This window comes from Bubalus kerabau, chromosome 8 (genome assembly GCF_029407905.1).
Source record: "Bubalus kerabau isolate K-KA32 ecotype Philippines breed swamp buffalo chromosome 8, PCC_UOA_SB_1v2, whole genome shotgun sequence".
NCBI lineage: Eukaryota > Metazoa > Chordata > Mammalia > Artiodactyla > Bovidae > Bubalus > Bubalus kerabau.
In genome coordinates, this window is record NC_073631.1 from 46,641,551 (window position 1) to 46,657,619 (window position 16,069).

A 16,069-nucleotide genomic window follows, 5' to 3' on the forward strand; every position below is an offset into this window, starting at 1 on the left:
AAATATCAATGTTTTATTATTGTCTGAGACTCTTAATATGCAGCATTAGAACTGATGACACTGGAGAAGGAAATGGCAACCCACTCCAGTGTTCTTGCCTGGAGAATCCCAGAGACGGGAGAGCCCGGTGGGCTGCCGTCTATGTACGGGTAGCACAGAGTCAGACACGACTGAAGCAACCTAGCAGCAGCAAGGCCGTGATAAAAAATGGATTCCATTTGTGTTCTTTTGTTATTTAGCATCATCATCATATTTAAAACATACTTTACGTATTAAAGTCGTAAAAATTCCAAATATAATATTAAAAATAATACATGGAAGGCTGATTTATTCCCCCTTCCCTTAAAGCAGCAGAGAAGCAGTTTTCTAGGCATTGAAGAAATGGCTGGCGATTTACCAAGTGTATAATTTGAAGTAATTTTAATATAAGTTCTAGTGGAAATGGAAACTTGGTCAAAGTGCTACCACTCCATCCTCTAGCTAGAGTAATAATGCCATTTTTCAAAATGAAATAGAACAGCAAAAGCTGTGTCTTGCTGTGTCTCTTAGAAAGCTAGCTTTGAGACTAGCATTGTATTATCAGAATAACTTTTAATATTGATGACCATGCAGTATCGATTTGTTAAATACTTTGAACAAAATTCACACTTTATTTTTACATGTAAGAAAAAAATAAAAAGAAATTTTATATATAAAAAAAGAACTGATGTCACTGTAATATTTTATAAGATTTGTAAGATTATTTTCTATTTTTTAAATATTTAAGTATTCAATTATACTTCCCTTAAGACCTAAGAGCACAAAAAACAGGAAATATGCTGCATCTGAGCCAATAATAGAGGAGAGAGACTAAAGAGGTAGGTGAAAAACTAGGTATAATGATATTTCATCATCTAGGAAAGAAGAGGCCAAGAAAGTAAAGTCAGCCAGTGCCTACTTAATTACCCATTCAAGAAAACTTAGTTTAAGCATATATCTTATAATTAATAATAACTTCTTTGAATGCTCTTTTTCACACAAAGTATTTCTGTTTCTAGCTTTTGAACTATTAAAATACCCATCCTCTTTACTTTTCCATAAAATGAAAAGATCAAAACATCTGGCATATTAAACATTAAAACTGTATTTCTTACCTTAATGATTAATTTTCTACTACCTAAATTATACAGTTATGAAAAAATAAAATTTATTATTTTGTGCAACATCAAATAATGTCAGTGAATAGGTTTAGAGATAAACATTTAAACATATTCAATTTCTTCAAATAGTTGCAAAATCCTAATATTAGTATCTATCTGCACTATGTTCCTCCTTGGCATTTATAACCTATTTGCAGCACTAGAAGTAAAGAATTATTAACAACTAGGCATAAATTACAGGAAATTTCTAAATTATACAGTACATCCAAATCTACCTCTAACACCCATTAATGAATCTTTGGCACAGATAAGCCAATGGACAGAGTAGATAAAGATAAGAGGTACACAGTCAGGCAGACAGACTGCACAGAGACAGACACACTGACAACCAGGCAACACACAGTATTAAAGTACTTAAATTTTAGATGAATCTAACTATATTTAGATTTATTCAGGCAAAATCTACTGGGGAGAAAATATATTAGTCTTTCAGATAGTGATAAATTTCAGATGTATATTTAGAGAGAGAATAAAAAATGACTAGATATAATACTCTGGTAAAACTGATCTTTAGAATTATACTTTCATCTAGAAGGTAATGTTCTGGTTTCGTATTTTAACCCTGAAAAATTATAGCTTAAATCTTAAGTACCATAAATATGCAGCTTATAGATTATCTTACTTTTATAGTTTCTACACAGTTTAAGGTTTAGTATGTACTGTATATGTGAAATTATGCTCTGCCAGAGCCAAGAGAGTTCTCTCAAGTCACAAGGACTCTATGCTTCTTTGTCCCTTCTCTGAAAGAAGGTGGGTGGAGCTTACTTGGGACTGAAACCTTAAAAAACCTTAAAAAAGCAGCTCATTTTTCCCCTCCAGTTTTGCTTCAAAGGTTTTTGTATTAGATACATCTTGGACTGCCAGTCTAGTTAAGCTAAGGAACTATAACTTTCTTTCCCTGAGAAAAGTCCCTACAATCACTTCTGAACAAACTTCCCATCCTGGTCAACTTCACACATTTATACTACATAGTACCTATCTCACTGGAAGCAGGTTGACTGATGGGATGTGAATTTCAGGAATGTGAACATGAGACAGCAATTCTAACTATTCTGAGCTATTCCTCTAAACAGAGATAAAGTGAGGAACATAAGTTAGATCCCTTAAGAGATGCCTTTATTCAACAGCACGTGTAGTCAAAGTCAAATGTGGAGAGCTAAGAGTAAAGCAGGTGCACAGAGAAGCAAAGACAAGTGTCCAAGCCACTCTAGATGGAGAAACTGATAAATATGCAGAACCACAAAGAGCTGAAATAGTCACCCAGGTTATGGATGGCTCCATTTCTTGGTTCCTGTCCTTAAAGCAGTAGAATACTCAAGGGCAGTATTCTACTGTGAGATATATATGCTGCTGCTGCTAAGTCGCTTCAGTCATGTCCGACTCTGTGTGACCCCATAGACGGCAGCCCACTAGGCTTCCCTGTCTCTGGGATTCTCCAGGCAAGAACACTGGAGTGAGTTGCCATTTCCTTCTCCAATGCATGAAAGTAAAAAGTGAAAGTGAAGTCGCTCAGTCATGTCCAACTCTTAGCGACCCCATGGACTGCAGCCTACCAGGCTCCTCCATCCATGGATTTTCCAGGCAAGAGTACTGGAGTGGGGTGCCATTGCCTTCTCCGGTGAGATATATATATACACATATATCCCCCCCCCCCCCCCCCCACCAACTTAAACTGGTGTCTTGGAGAAGGAAATGGCAATCCACTCCAGTATTCTTGCCTGGAGAATCCTATGGACAGCGGAGTCTGCAGGCTACAATCCATGGGGTTGCAAATGGTCAGACACAACTAAAGCGACTTAGCACGCAAACTGGTTTGCAAGTAGGCTACAACCAAAAATCTATACCAACAAAGAATTTTTCTATAATTTGCAGCATATTTATGCCCCACTTTTTTCCTTTTATTAACTTTCCCCCTAAATAATAATAAGACAACTGTTGGTCTCAGCAACATCATGCTACAGAAAAAAATCTGCTATGATCTTGGGACAAACTTAGCTCTGGCAACTTCTAACTGTAAAACCTGTAACAAGCTCCTTAGTTTCTAAATACCTTTCATGTTTCCTTTAACATCAAAGGGTCTATGACTTATAACTCCAGTGTACAATGAGGGGAGAAGGTGTCCAAAAAAAGCCACTCTCCACATTTTCACAGAATGGGAGTTGACTTTTTCCATTCTCACTATAGTTGTGGTCCCAAATGTATTGTCTCAAAATATCAGTCATCACCTGCTGCTGCTGCTGCTAAGTTGCTTCAGTCGTGTCCAACTCTGTGTGACCCCATAGACGGCAGCCCACCAGGCTCCCCCATCCCTGGGATTCTCCAGGCAAGAACACTGTAGTGGGCTGCCATTTCCTTCTCCAATGCATGAAAGTGAAAAGTGAAAGTGAAGTTTCTCAGTCATGTCCGATTCTTAGCAAACCCATGGACTGCAGCCCACCAGGCTCCACTGTCCATGGGATTTTCCAGGCAAGAGTACCGGAGTGGGGTGCCATTGCCTTCTCCCAGTCATCACCTAGAAAACTCAAATATACTGAGGAATCTAAACTAAACAGAGGCTTACCACTATAAATAACTTGCTGAGGTTCTATAGACTCTTTTTTCATGTAATTTTTTTACAGGGCATTTTTAACAGAAGCTAATGAAAACCACTTATCTGGCCAATTAAGAACTTTATAAACTGAGAGTACTACTTTATACATCTGGGATAAGGTAAAATTACCAGAGTAAAAAACACTGGCTTTGTGGAATTCCATTTTAAAAAGATCCTTCATAACAACCAAACCATACATTGTAACGAAGAGTAGTAAACAACTATGCCACAATTGTGAGATATCAAAACACTCCTCACCAAAACATTCAGGAATGCTGAGTGAGGCCAATACTATACGCATCTCATACTCAGCATTTAGGCTGTTCTCCCTTTGGGAATCTCTTCCTGTTTATTTGGTTATATCAGCTTTGCTCATTTTTTACACTGCCAGCCACCCTGTTCCTCTCATCTAAAACCCACAGTTCTTATCTCTGTGTCTTTGCAAACGCTGTTTGTTTTCTCTCTGAAATGCCTTTTATCCTAGTCCACCTGACAAACTCTCCCTTCAAGAGCCAAGTCAAATGTGGCCTCTGTGCTAAAACCGTCCATGTTCTCTTCAGGCAGATTTAGGCTCTCCCTCTATGGTTTTAATCTTGAATATACTTCCCTTAGAGTAATAACACGTCTGAAACTACTATTGAGTACCTTCTATGTACTACACTAGAAGCTTTATCTTGGTCCTTCTAGATAAGTATTATAGCCCCAATTTCCCTACTGCTACTGCTGCTGATAAGTCACTTAGTCATGTCCAACTCTGTGCGACCCCATAGACGGCAGCCCACTAGGCTCCTCTGTCCCTGGGATTCTCCAGGCAAGAATACTGGAGTGGGTTGCCATTTCCTTCTCCAATGCATGAAAGTAAAAAGTGAAAGTGAAGTTGCTCAGTCGTGCCCTTAGCGACCCCATGGACTGCAGCCTACCAGGCTCCTCCGTCCATGGGATTTTCCAGGCAAGAGTACTGGAGTGGGTTGCCATTGCCTTCTCCGAATTTCCCTACATAACCTCCCTATATGCATAACAGGGCCAGGACAGAAATTACTGTATGGTTCCAAAGCTGATTATCTTTCTACTAGTCTAGAGTTTCTAAGATTTTTTGGAACCCTTGAGAATCTAAGAACCTTCACCCCTCTCTCAACAGGTTTACACACAAAACATTAAGTGTAATTTGAAAGGGTTTACAGACCCCCTGAAGCCCATCCACTGCTCCCAGGACAACCTCTTGCTGCTTCTTACAAGTCTATTCACAGCCAGTAAATTTCTTAAGGGAAACAACTGTCATATTTTCAGTTGCCAGTTCTAAACACAGTGCCTAGGGTGTAGTGAGTAGATGGGAGGAATCATGACAGACCCGCATTTTTGCATTTCTTCAGAGCCTACCAGCAGAACTACTCAAATGTTGTTAAAAAGCTTTTCAAATGTAGATTACAACTAAAAACACTTATTACAGGAACTGTAGGTATTAGCATGCATCCCAAAGCCTCTGAGATTAACATGATCCACATTCCACGTTCTCTAGGAAAAGCTTCTAGGGAACAACTACTTATATCTCCCATAAGCCAGTTCACTGACACTCTAATCTTATACAAATGGAAACGATATCTGTGTTATTTCACAGGGAAGGAGGTAACTGTCAAGGTCTGAATGCATGAATCCAAAAAAATTAAATACTACAGGAAATATGAAATGCTGGGAGGGGTTCAATTCTTATTTGGAAGACTAGTGATTTAGAACAAGTATGTTTATCACCAAACTTGCCTTAACAAGTCTTCAACTCAAATCTAATGAAAGGCTTTTTCTCCACAGTATTAAAATTCAAATTTGCAAAGGAGAGCAAGTGCTTTAAGATAAACTGGGCTAATAGATTTATCTCAGAAAGTGAGAGTTAATTACGATTCTTGCTTCTGAGTTCTGGGTGAATGTGGTTGAGTTATTCTAAATTTTTAGTGTCCTGATCTTCAAAGTACTGGACTATAAAATAGAAGGAAAGTTTTCTAAGAAAGCGGAAAAATATGTTCAGCAGTACAAACACAGATAAACATTTTTCAAGGATGAGAAACAGCTCATTCCAGAGGAAAGAAAGGACACACACTGCAGAGTACACGAGTTTAACACTGGAAAGGTACGAGAGACTCTGTTAAAGGCTCTGGAAGGCCAGGTTAAGGAGCATAAACTTTATCCTATTGGCCTGTGATTCTAAACCAGGACAAAAACTACATAAAGGGGTAGGGAGTAGGAGGAAGGGAAATTTGTAAGAGGGACATATAATTACAATTTGAAGAAAAGCAGAGCTTGGGTTTAATGCTTTGAGTTGCCTTGCTGCTGCTGCTGAGTCGCTTCAGTAGTGTCCAACTCTGTGCAACCCCATAGACGGCAGCCCACCAGGCTCCCCCGTCCCTAGGATTCTCCAGGCAAGCCTCAGGCATTTAAAATTCCAATACTTTTAATGATCATCGAAAGGAGCCTTAAGGGTTCCTGTGAAGTCACATTTTTCTGTGATAAAAATAAAACCAATAAAAAATAAAACCAATTTATGTTTCCAATACGGTTCTATATAAATATTAAATGGAACAGAAGCAGGCAGCAAACAGCGGGACTCAAACTCACATCTGATTTTATTTATTTTTTTTTTTTTCCACATCTGATTTTAAAACCAGTATGCCTTCCATTATCCTACAGATGCCAGCACTTGAAAGCGGTATTTTAGGAAAGTGAGCATGATATATGGAAGGAATTACTTGAGGCAAGAAACTACAGGCAAGGAGAGAACAACAGCTATTGCTGTAATCACTCCTAAGACATCCACAACTTACAAGATACGGCTACTGTTGAAGAGATGCCAGTGAACTGATATCTGGATTTTCTTAATGAAATCTAAAACCAAAAGTTAAAAATGGACATTTTATTAAAATTAATAGTCTATGATAATATACCCAGAGTATGATTCATGGAGTGGAGGATACACAGGTAGTTACTTTAAGTGCTTCCCTCAGTCCTTATGACAGCAACCAGTGTCCAGAGAAAAATATATACCGCACTATTTTCCACATTTATGTAGAAGATATTACAATTAATAAATACATACTTATTTAGGGCTTCTCTGGTGGCTCGGAGGTTAAAGCGTCTGCCTGCAATGTGGGAGACCTGGGTTCATACCCTGGGTTGGGAGATCCCCTGGAGAAGGAAATGGCACCCCACTCCAGTATTCTTGCCTGGAAAATCCCATGGACGGAGGAGCCTGGTCAGCTACAGTCCACAGGGTCGCAAAGAGTTGGACACGACTGAGCGACTTCACTTTCACTTACTTATTTAAAAGTTTTACTAAATTCACTCCAGTACTTTATCTTTTTTTTTTTTTCTTTTTTCTTGGGTACTGAAAATAAAAACATCTGTGCAAGCATGCCTGTAGGCAGGTGGAGGAAAAAGCAACTCTCATGCTGGTCTAAGAGACAAGCCTCTTGGACCACTTGAAGAATCCACCTGAAGAATAAATCTGTCTTACAGCATTAAGCTCGCTACAATTTCTGCTCACGCGACAGCCATTAATGCCTAAATGCCAGGCACTACATTAAGCAGTGGGGATACAGAGATAATTAAGTCCCAGTCTCTAGCCTCAGAGACTTTCAGTACAGGGAAGTCAGAAATGTAAATGTTTATGAATCTAATGAACTGAGTATTATAGAAACTCAGAAGTGTTTAACATATGAACAAAAACTTTAATCTATTTAAATGTTAATATCTTACTTTCAGTTTCAATCTTTCAAAACCCTTTTCCAAATTAAATGTCAAATATTGATGGAAAAAAAGCTAACAATATGCTAAAAGTAAATACAGTAAAGCAACCTTGAGAATTAACACTTCAGGTAAATTTTTAGTGTGCTAGCTCAGTGAGCCATGTCTGGAAAATTACTTAAAAGTTCACTGCCAATTGTGAAGTTAGTTAAAAGATAAATACATTTGGCTGGACACTCATCAGAGTAAGAAAATCTTAACTAAACCAGTGGCAATGGAAAAGGACTAAGATTAGCTCAAATGCTAGGACTGCAAAATATTGCTAATCATTCTAGTTTTAAAGACATTTTAGACATACCACACCATGTTTATAAGCCTACTGTGATATACCTGCAAGCCAACCACAAAATAGAACTTTACACCCTCTTAGGCGTTATAACTGCCTAAGACAGACAGACAGACAATAAGAAGTATTGGTAAGGATGTAAAGAAATTAATGGGAATGGAAAACGTGCATTTTCCTGGTAGAACCATAAAATGTACAGCAGCTTTGGATAACAATCTGTCAGTTCCCTCAAAATATTAAAGGTACTTATAGGTATATATCCAAGATAATAAAAAACAGATATCCTAACAAAAACTTATGTATAGGTTCACAGTAGCAGCATTCATAAAATAATACAAAATGTTATATTTCATGTATTATTATTATACAATACAAAATATTCCAAAAAGTGGAAACAACTCAAATGTCTATCAAGAATTGAATGAGTGAACAAAATGTGATACATCCATACAACAGAAAATTTTTCAGTCATAAAACAGGATGAAGTCTTTCTGACCACGCAACAACACAGATGAATCTTGAAAACATGTTAAGTCAATGGGGTCAGTCACAAAACACCACCTATTATGATTCCATTCATATGAAATGTCTAGATGAGGCAAATCTATGGAGACAGAAGGTAGATTAGTGGTTGCCGAGGTCTGGGAGGAGGAGAGAGGGTGGGAGGAATGACTACTAAGGGGTATGGGGTTTCTTTTCGGGCTAATAAAAATTGACTGTGGTAACGACTACACATTTTTGTGAACATGTTAAAAACTATTAAATTGCACAGCTGAAAATGAATGAATTTTATGCTAAATAAATTATATCTCAATAAAGCTATTATTAATTTTTAAAACACTACAAGCCACAATATTGAACAGTTTAACAAACAATGAAATTTTTAATACTTTCCAGTGTGTGCAGCATAAGCTCTTGCCAGGCTTTCAATCTTTCCTCTCCCATTCTTTAGCAAATCAAATTCAAACCTTAAATCAACACTTCAGAAGTCTTATTTGACAAGTTCTTGTTATCTGTATTTTTATGTGTGTGCTCATTCGCATCCAACTGTTTTGTTACTCTATGGGCTGTAGCCCACCAGGATCCTCTGTCCATGGGATTTCCCAGGTAAGAATACTGGAGTTGGTTGCCATTTCCTACTTCCGGGAATCCTGCCAACCCAGGGATCGAACCCACGTCTCCTGCACTACTGGCAGGCAGATTCTTTATCACAGAGCCACCATTTGTCTTTTAAAACTATACTTAAATAGCAATCATTTTACCAAAAGATATACATATAGATAAGAAATACATGAATGAAAAATGCTGTCCTATCTTATTATTATTTTTTTTTAAGCAGAAAGCAGGAGGGGATCTGTGTCTTCCTCTGGCTTCAGCCATCTACATTCAGAATGCTAAAGTAAATGGAAGGAATTTATACTACTTCAGCTATTTCCTCTTCAGCCTATGACAATCTGGCTTTTTCCCATACCCCAACTCCAAACAGCTTTCTCTAGTCACTAAATCACTCCTACTTAGCAAACTCCTACTTTCTTAAGCTCACCTTACCGGTCCTCCCAGAATTATCTGACTTTGGTAATGTCTTCCCTGAAACTCTCCCAGGCCTTTCTGACATCCTCTAGGTTCCTTTCCATCCTCTTTGACCACACCTACCCAGGAGCAATCACCAATATTTTCATTTAGAGGCTGCTCTTTAAATGTTGTTGCTTTTCAACCTTAGGTTGGCCACACCATACACTTGTCTGAATGTGTTCATGACTCTCATGCTTTCAAATACCTCTTACATGCTTTAATTCTGCCCCCGTAGCTCTCTTGAGCTCTACATTTCTACAAGATGTCTCACAGGCACCTCAGTTTTAACATGTCCAAAACTAAACTCATTCTCTTTAATTCTGAAGTTTCCTCCAACCATCGTCTCCCTGGTCTCCTCTGCTTTTTGCCCTTCCTTCCTCCTTACCCTACCAAATGGAATGTTCCAACTTGGGTGACAGTATACCAAGCTAGAAACTCTAGAGTCATACTACAATATTCCTCTCTCCTTCACTACTCACATGTAGTGAGTCATGAAGACTTCTTTCTTAATCCTTATCAGATCCTTTGTATATTCTCTATCCCATTGTCTTAAGTTTGGCTCAGGCCATCATATCTCACTTCCTATTTTTCAACAACTTCAAAAATGCTCTCCTTCATCTGGTCATCCATTCATCCATCAGAATCAACTTTCTGCAACACAAATCTGTCAAATGACTGCTTACTTTCCCTGTAACGCTGAGACCTATAGTGTATAAACTGTTCAAAATTACTATTACTGATCTATAGAATAAAATACCGGAGAAGGCGATGGCACCCCACTCCAGTGTTCTTGCCTGGAGAATCCCAGGGATGGGTGAGCCTGGTGGGCTGCTGTCTGTGGGGTCTCACAGAGTCGGACACAACTGAAGTGACTTTGCAGCAGAATAAAATACAGCACAGATTCAAGAACCTTCACAACCTGATCCCTAACTGGCTTTCTCAGCATCCCATTAACCTTTACCATACTTTTCACTGGTTCTCAAAATATGGTCCAGAGATGGCCCACACCTAGACCATTTTAAAGAATTCACGAGGTTAAAACTCTTTTATAAGTTATGCTTCCTCACCTGCAAATATACAAATGCACAGACTTTAGTACAATATTTTTATCATATTCATTCTCTTTAGGAGCGTACACCGGGTTTTTCTAGAGGATACATGACACTTGATACTGTGAAATATGACACTGCATCAGTATGAATGCAACAGATATGAGAATCCAGATCTCTTCTATTAAGCTGCTGCTGCCGCTAAGTCACTTTAGTCGTGTCCAACTCTGTGCGACCCCAGAGATGGCAGCCCACCAGGCTCCACCATCCCTGGGATTCTCCAGGCAAGAACACTGGAGTGGGTTGCCATTTCCTTCTCCAATGCATGCAAGTGAAAAGTGAAAGTGAAGTTGCTCAGTCGTGTCCGACTCCTAGCGACCCCATGGACTGCAGCCTACCAGACTCCTCCGTCCATGGGATTTGCCAGGCAAGAGTATTGGAGTGGGTTGCCATTGCTAGATGGTAAAAAAAAATTTGCAAAAGTATAAAAATAATGCTTCTTTCCACCAGTAATTTCTTTGAAAAATCACTTGTTATAAAATACAGTGTATGTATGGAATGGTTTTATCACCATTATTTTAAAGTAAATTATTTTTTAAAATATTTTTTAATTTCTAATACAGTACAAACAAACAAACCTCTTTGGAGTCCTCAGTAATTTTGAGAATGTAAAAGACTCCTGAGATCAAAATGTGTGAGAACTGCTACATTAGTTATAGCAGATTATCTACCACTCTCTAAACATGCTCAACTCTAAAACCCCTATCCTTCTGCAAGGAAATGCACCCTCCAAGTTCCAGCCAGGTCCAAAGAGACCTTGGATGCATTCTGGAGGATAGAAAGATCAGGTTTTGAAGTCAAGCAAGATACTTTACTTCTCAGAGTGTGTTTCCTTATCTCTAAAATTTAGGTTATAGTCACCTCATAAACGGAAGATATGTTAAATAAGACAGTGTAAAATGTACGGCACAGTGTTTAACAAATAGAAGGGATAAAAAATGTTAATCTTCTTTCTACTTAATTTATAACATCACAAACACTACTGTAGTAAGATAAAAACAATATAACAATTATTTAATCATAACAAAGCAAGCAAATTGGTTGCTTTGCGAAGTTCTGTCAAAATTACTATTTGTAGAGCAGATGGTTTTATATAATAAACTCCTTGAATGCATAACTACTAAGGTACTTCTGCAGTTACCTGTGATTGATAGATTTAGATTAATTTAAAATATCAGTTTAAATGGCATTTTAACACAGGAATGCTTGCTATAATGCCTGTTTAGCCTTAAAAAAAAAAAAATCCATAAATCTTCTCCTTCATGTTTCACAAAAGTACTGTAATTCACACCTCTGCTGCATCCTGTTTTTGAAATACTCCACTGACTCTACTAAGGTATTGTTTTTATCTTAACGAGAATGGGTTTTTAAACTGAAACTGCCATATTTATATGCAGCTTTACTGTCATCTTTTACAATTTTTAAATATACAAATGTCTAGTGTATATCACATAAACTTTAGCCTAATTAGAATAAATTTACTTATTGTTTCAATACTTTAATTATACATGACAAAGCTTTAAAAAGCAAAAGAAAATTACTGGAACACGAAAGCCCAGACATCTCTTTTTCCTTCTATCTCATCTTTTTTTCCTTCTACCTCTAGTTATATGAGTCAGCCATTTGAGAATATTGAAGAGAGCACGATCGTTTGTTAGATGAAGATCCTAAATATCAGTCCCATACTTCAGTCTTGTGAAGTAGGTAGCATTTATCTTTTTTTAAAGTTGAAAGAACTCGGTCAATTCATTTTCTTGCAAGTGGCCAAGGTCAGAAAACTAACCAATGGCAGAGATGTAGTAAAACCTACACATGTCAAACATAAATGGGCATCACCCTATGTACACATGTACTTCTCATGATCACTATCTGCAATTTCATAAAGACGACACACTGAGATAGTTGTGATCAAGTTCTGGATCTGACACAGATTATCAGTTTAACTATCAACTTGAAATCATTTTGGTGCTGTCGTTTACACCATCTCAATATCTTAGTATTCTCCTCTTTCACAGGATGGGGCACACAAAAGGCCAATGCCAGGAACAGACAACTCACAGAATGACGACAGGCAGAAAAGTCTCTATCTACCCTTACCAGTCATCGCGATATTAAAATTAAAACAACATACTATTCTTCAACCTCGAATTATCAAAGATCCAAGATTATTATCTGAACACTCATACATTACCGTTAGTTGTAAAAAGTGATACAACTTCAAAAAGTTATGCATTTGCATATATCAGATGTTTACATCCTTTTATCTAGTACTTCCAACACCACTGGAAGATATCTTATGCAATAACTCAAAATAAAGAAATTTTATGCTTAAGTGTTCTCCACAGAATTATGACACATAATAGCAGAAAATCAGCGGCCTAAACTTTCAACTATAAGAAAATGGTTAAGCTATATGACAGTGGCTAGGTGAAATAATATATAGCCACCTAAAATTATTTTCACAAAGGAAAAACACCTAAATATTAAGTTGGAAAAAACCCTAAGAATATTAAATGGTACATGTAGTATGGTCACAGAGAAGCATTAAAGACATTAACAATGACAGCCTTTGGGTGATGGGACTATAGGAAGACCGAACAGAATAATGGAAAAACCACAGTATGAATGCCTATTCCACTTTCCTAAAGGTAAGGCATTCTTAATTACTGTTCTATAATTTCCAAATTTGAAACAATGAACATTATCACTTCATAACTGAATAGGGTTATAATAGCTAGATTATCCCTAAGGCTCAGTTCTCAAATGCTAAAAATTTAAAAATGCATTTTTAACCCATGTCAGAATTTAAGAATAACGGAAGAGTTTATTATTATAAGAATCTATTAGCCAATATATTTTCTTTTAGTGGCAGAAGGGACAAAGTTTTCCTCCAGCTTTCTAGTCAAGAGAAAAAGAGGCATAACTGGCAGACTTAATTATACCTATTGCTTATCAAGTCACAGAATAAAAAAAGCAAGCACTGTAAAAAAATAGCCTTAGTCATCAAATCTTAAATGCAAAATTACCTAGCTATCCCTAGGTATTAGGGAAGAAAAAGAAAACTCATTTAGTCCTGGAGAAATGAAATCTCCAATAGGAATCCCTGACTCATCCCCAAAGCATGAACCCGAAGGCTACTTCCCCTGTACAGGAGTTCAGAGACTGGGCACTTGTCCTGATGGCCTGCATCAGCAAACAATGCCCTTTCCTGACAGGATATGCCCATAGAGAACAAGAGGACCAACATGCCAAATGGACAGGAGTCACACACCTCACCTTCCACAACCAAAGTAAGACTGTGTAAGACTAGTTTTAAACATTTTAAATCTAAGTAAATATTTTCTTTTATGCCTGCTAGAGAGTAATAAAACGGGGACTCTGTCCAATTACTGTGATATCATTTCAAAGATACCTAACACATTCAAAATTCCCAATGGGAAGAAGGAAACATCTTCCTTAACTTTTTCAGATAAAAGGGTAATTGGGGAGGGGGGAAATACATGGGCTAAGTATCAAGAGGAAATGTTTAAAATAAACCATAAATTATTTAATCAACATTTTTTACACTTTCAAAAGATACTAAGAAAACCAAACTCCTCTCTTCTACTACTGGTTTAGGGAGGCGGGAATCACAAAGCTCCACTATACTGTTATGACACTGAGTAAAGTTAAGGGTTAAGAATTTTAACGCTAAAGTTTTACTAGACCGAAGTCTCTTTAAAATGTGAAAAGTATTTCGTATTTCAGTGCGAAAAGCCATTTCACCTGCACTTTGTAAACAATTAAACTGTACTTTGAAACAAAAACTAGCCAATGTTTGCGACTCATTTTTATACACATTAACTGTGTATCCTTTTCACAATCCAGAATTTCAGAGTTAGGTGACTACTCTTGGAGGTGAATCTTGCCCAGAAGCAAAATTTTCCCTAGCTTATTTCCCATTTCCAAACCCCGCCAAGACTAAGGAACAACCACTTCCCAAAGTCCCACTTCCTTTTCCATTCCCCAGACCTCCAGGGTTTCCAACGCCCCAGTCTTGCGCAATATCCGTAGGAGCAGCGCCGCAACCACCGCCTCCTAAGCCGAGAAACAACCCTAAAGAGAACATTGTCCAGCAGAAAAATAAAGGAGGGGGGTGGCAATGGAGGAAGTCGACTTCTGGTCCCACGCCTTCGGATCTGACCCCCTTGTAGTGATGGCTCGAGAGCAATTCCACGACCAAGACTTTTAACCTCCTCTCCAGCCCGCCAGTACAAGCAAAGGGCGGAAGGGGGAGGGGGGATGTCGGAAGGGGGGTGGGGAGACTACGAAGGTTATCTCCCAGTTCAGGGCTTCAGCCCGTACAGTCGCCTCCGCCCCACCAGGACTATTGTTCCCAAGTTCCCCACCCCCACCCCGGATAGGAAGTGATAGTCACATCCCCTCCGCCTTCGGCAGTATCCCCTAGGGAGTCTGAAGTAGGCTTCCTTCGGGATAACCACGCACCCTCCTCCCCCACGTCCTGCCTCTACACACACTTATCCCTCAACCTCAAATCACGTTGACCCCTACACCATCTAAAACCTGGGTCTCAAGAGACAAGAGACAGGACGGCAGTAAATGGAAATCGAACATTCCACGAGATTTTCTATGGACTATCCTTTCTCTTGCATTGGAAATAATACTGCGAACCCAGATTAAAGAGCAAAAAGTCCTACCTTGCCCTCTTTTGAGACCAGCTTGAGCAAAGGGACCCCACGAGTTAAATGCAACCTTAATAGCCCCGTTCCTCAGTCAGCGCTATCCGCTCTCCTTCCTGCCTCGACCCTCTCAGGAGGAGCAGACTGGATGGGGAGATGAGAAGAGCCCACCGGCCTGCACCTCATTCGCCTCCCGCTCCCAGCTCGAGAAACAATAGGTGGTCGCGGGCGGCGGCGCTAAGTGCGGGCTTGGCCAGCGGCCTCTCTCTTTGCGTCCCAGACGCGGGCGGAAAGGGGCCGCGATCGCAGGACGAGAGGAAAGGAGGACGAGGGGCGATCTCACCTCCCAGCCTCCGAGTCCACCCCGGCCCTTGGGGTTGGCGCGCGCCCCCTCCGCCCCTCTCCTTACAGCCACACACAAAGCGCTGGCGGCCGGGCCGGGCGGGCGAAGCGGCAGTGGGCTTGGATGCCGGTGAGAGGAGGCAACAGCGAGGGGAGGGACTCACCATGAAGTCCCGGGCGAAGTTGTCCTCCCCATTATGGTCCGGACTCTTCATGGCCTGGACCCTCTGGATGAATTTCCTCAGGATCTCCACTTGCTCCATCCTCCCGCGTCCCCACGGCTGCGGTCGCTGGCCCCCCCGCCGCCCGCCCGCCCGGCGCAGAGCCCACTCAGTCTTCCCCAGCTCGCCCCCCCTACCCGTCCCGTCTTTCCCGACCCCTGACGCTCCCTGCTCCTCCCCACCGCCCAAGGCAGCGGCGGCACCGGCGGCACCAGCCCGGCTCCCGATCCTACAACTTCCAGGAGCAGCCACTCTCCCACAGTAGTAGCCGAGCCGCAGCGG

At 39.8% G+C, this 16,069-nt stretch overlaps 1 protein-coding gene across 1 annotated transcript in view; it reads right to left on the bottom strand.

Moving 5' to 3' along the window:
* PTPN12 (protein tyrosine phosphatase non-receptor type 12) overlaps positions 1–15,881 on the bottom strand; it is an 87,844-nt gene extending 71,963 nt beyond the window's left edge. The window contains exon 1 of the mRNA XM_055590152.1: positions 15,731–15,881. Within this exon, the coding sequence (XP_055446127.1) occupies positions 15,731–15,829 (99 nt within the window). The 5' untranslated portion in view covers positions 15,830–15,881. The remainder of the gene's footprint in view (positions 1–15,730) is intronic.
* Between the last annotated feature and the right edge of the window lie 188 nt (positions 15,882–16,069).